The sequence below is a fragment of the Apodemus sylvaticus genome, chromosome 2 (assembly GCF_947179515.1).
Source record: "Apodemus sylvaticus chromosome 2, mApoSyl1.1, whole genome shotgun sequence".
Lineage (NCBI taxonomy): Eukaryota > Metazoa > Chordata > Mammalia > Rodentia > Muridae > Apodemus > Apodemus sylvaticus.
The window spans coordinates 73,137,087-73,140,045 of record NC_067473.1 but is presented as its reverse complement, the minus strand read 5'-3'; the positions used below and the strand labels follow the sequence as shown (position 1 = coordinate 73,140,045).

Genomic DNA, 2,959 nt, shown 5'->3' with positions numbered 1-2,959 from the left:
TCTTCTGGGAAAAAATTGCCTGGGTTTAAAACCCAGATAATTATACGGCTCCTGGGTCTGAACTTTCTCTGGTGCTATTTGCAATCCTTTAGCGACCAAAGCTTGCTGTAAATCTTTAAAACATAAAAGCAAGGTCTGAGGATTTTTTCCTGCAATTAGAAAATCATCTGTGAAATGGATAAAGTAAATATCTGGCCATTTCTGTCTCACAGGCTGAATAGCCTGTGCTACAAATTTCTGGCATAAAGCCGGGCTGTTAGCCATGCCCTGAGGAAGTACTGTCCATTGATATCTTTTCATAGGCTCTATGAAGTTAATAGAAGGAACGCTGAACGCGAATCTTTTGCAATCCTCAGGGTGCAATGGAATAGTAAAGAAACAATCTTTTAAATCTATGACTATTTTATGAAACCCTTTCGGGATAGCCACGGGGGATGGAAGACCAGCTTGTAAAGTTCCCATGGGCAACATGGTTTCATTAACTTTTCTTAAATCCTGTAACAATCTCCATTTGCCGGATTTTTTTTTAATAACAAATATTGGCGTGTTCCATGGAGATAAAGACTCTATTAAATATCCCGCCTTCAATTGTTCCTGCACTAGCAAAGAGGCGGCTTCCAATTTCTCCTTAGATAAAGACCACAGATCAACCCACACAGGATTATCACTAAGCCATTGAATTTTATCGGCGTGGGATGCAGGCAAGATAGTGGCCATTACCGAAAATGCCCCAGACTTCTAGAGTTAGGGTTTGGCTGGGGGTTTTTAAACTTTCTAGTGCCTTGCCCTTCTTTCCCAAGCCCCTGAGCAGGTAAAGATTCTGGCTCTGTCTTTTGCTTAGAGGCGATTTCATTAGGGCTGCACATAATCAAATTCATCTGTGATAGGAGGTCTCTACCCAAAGGGTAGTAGGTAAGTCTTGTATAACATAAGGCCGAATTTGCCCTGAATTTCCCTCTGTATCTTTCCAAGTTAGAAGTCTCGCGCTCTGTTTAGGATTATTGGCATATCCGATGCCTTGGAGATGCGTAAGTGTCTCCGTCAGTGGCCAGCTACACGGCCAATCCTGTCCTTTAATAATTGTAACATCGGCTCCCGTATCTATTAATCCTTCAAAACTCTTTCCTTCAATAGTCAATTTAAGGTTAGGTCTTTTATTGGTGATAGACTGAACCCAATACACTCCGGAGGAGCCAAAGCCCTCCTTTCCTCTTTTATCTTTAACGAATTTGGAAGGCAGTGGATGTAAAGGAACCAAGACAAGCTGAGCAATTCTTTGGTTAGCAGGTATAGTTATGACACCATGAGGGGAAGCAGCCATAATTTTTATTTCTCCCTCATAGTCACTGTCTATGACACCTGGATAAATCTGCAGTCCCTTTACAGTAGAACTGCTTCGTCCTAACAGTAATCCCCAAGTTCCTTCAGGTAATGGTCCAAAAACTCCGGTAGGCAGGACCTGGATGCCCATTTCTGGGGTTAATACGGCATGGAATACACTGCAGAGGTCCAATCCTGCACTTCCTGGTGTAGCTCTGGCGAGTTCAAAGATAGATTTCCTTGGCTCGGCAGCAGCTGCGTTGCCCCACAGACTGTCTGTCGTGGATGAATCGGGGCCTGGGGCGGGCCCCTCCTCCCGTTTCCCGACACAGGTCTGCCATGAATATTAGTTTTGGACTTGCATCCCTTCACCCAATGATTTCCTTTTCTACACTTAGGGCATGTTCCTGGTGAACAACCTGATTGCCCGTTTATAGTAGCCCTGTTATCAGGGCAATCACTTTTAAAATGACCCAGACTGCCACATTTAAAACACCTTCTATTTCCTCGTCTCTGCGAAAGAATTCCCTGAATGGTGGTTCCCTGCAACGCTGCAGCCATTGCTAAACCCTGATTATACGAGGGACCAATTTCAGAACAAAGACGAATATAACCAACTAAGTCTGTCGTCCCCCTATGAGGTCTAATCGCCTCCCGGCAGGCCGCATTAACATTCTCGTAGGCTAGTTGGGTAACCAGCGGATTTTCTGCCTGAGAATTTCCGAAAATTCTATTAGCTGTTTTTAGCAATCTATCCACGAAATCCTGAAAAAGTTCATCGGGAGCCTGTTTGACACCTGTTAGATTCCCACTAGGATCTCCCTTTGATGGTAAAAGATTCCAAGCATGGCGGGCAGCCACCGCAATCTGCGCATACACTGCGATGGGAAAACCCATCTGGTTAGTATTTCCTTCATATACACCTTCTCCCAGTAACATATCAGCATTCCATTCTGGATGGCCTGCCTGAGTATTAGTGGTGGCAGTTCTTTTGCTAGCCTCACGCCATTCAGAACTCCAAAGCAAGAAATCTACCCCCCCCCCCCCCCGACAACGTGGCCTTACACAGTGTTCTCCAATCCTGTGGAGTTAAATTCGACTCTATCACAGTATCCAATAACGCCTGTTTAAAAGGAGCTGTCGGGCCGTACTGGGCTACGGCTAGCTTTAATTCTTTTATCACTTTAAATTCCAAAGTCTGATATTGTCTAATCACATTTTCCTGGTCTTCAATCTCAAGGACCGGAAAAGCTAAGATTTCTGACGTATCCTGCCCCTCTCCGCGAGCCTGGCTTATAACTCTTTCTAATGGCGACTGGCGGGTCTCAGAATTATTGTTCTCTCTAGTATTAGACACCCTTTTTAGCTCCTGTAATTCATTAGTCAATTTCTGCAATTTAATTTCAAACTCCAACTTTTGTAACTGCATACCTCTCTGGATCTCGTCTCCTGCCATCAAGGTCATAGGCGTAGCAGATGGGGCTACAGGGGCCCATTCTTCTCCATGAGATTCAGTTGCTCTTTTTTTGGGATGAGCTGTCTTTTTTACAATTGGCTCATCAGCACTGTCTCTGCGTTTATGTGACTTAGGGTGTGGAGGGTCCTCCCTTGCAGGGGTCCTCTCTGGCAGGCTTTCTTC

At 44.7% G+C, this 2,959-nt stretch overlaps 1 protein-coding gene across 1 annotated transcript; it reads right to left on the bottom strand.

Moving 5' to 3' along the window:
• Positions 1-1,479: 1,479 nt before the first annotated feature.
• LOC127677914 (endogenous retrovirus group K member 6 Gag polyprotein-like) lies at positions 1,480-2,740 on the bottom strand (the record flags this gene model as incomplete). The annotated part of the gene is given in 2 exon segments (XM_052172853.1): positions 1,480-2,361; positions 2,363-2,740. Coding segments are annotated over 2 exon segments (1,260 nt in total), but the record flags the coding sequence as incomplete, so codon positions are not given.
• Positions 2,741-2,959: the final 219 nt, after the last annotated feature.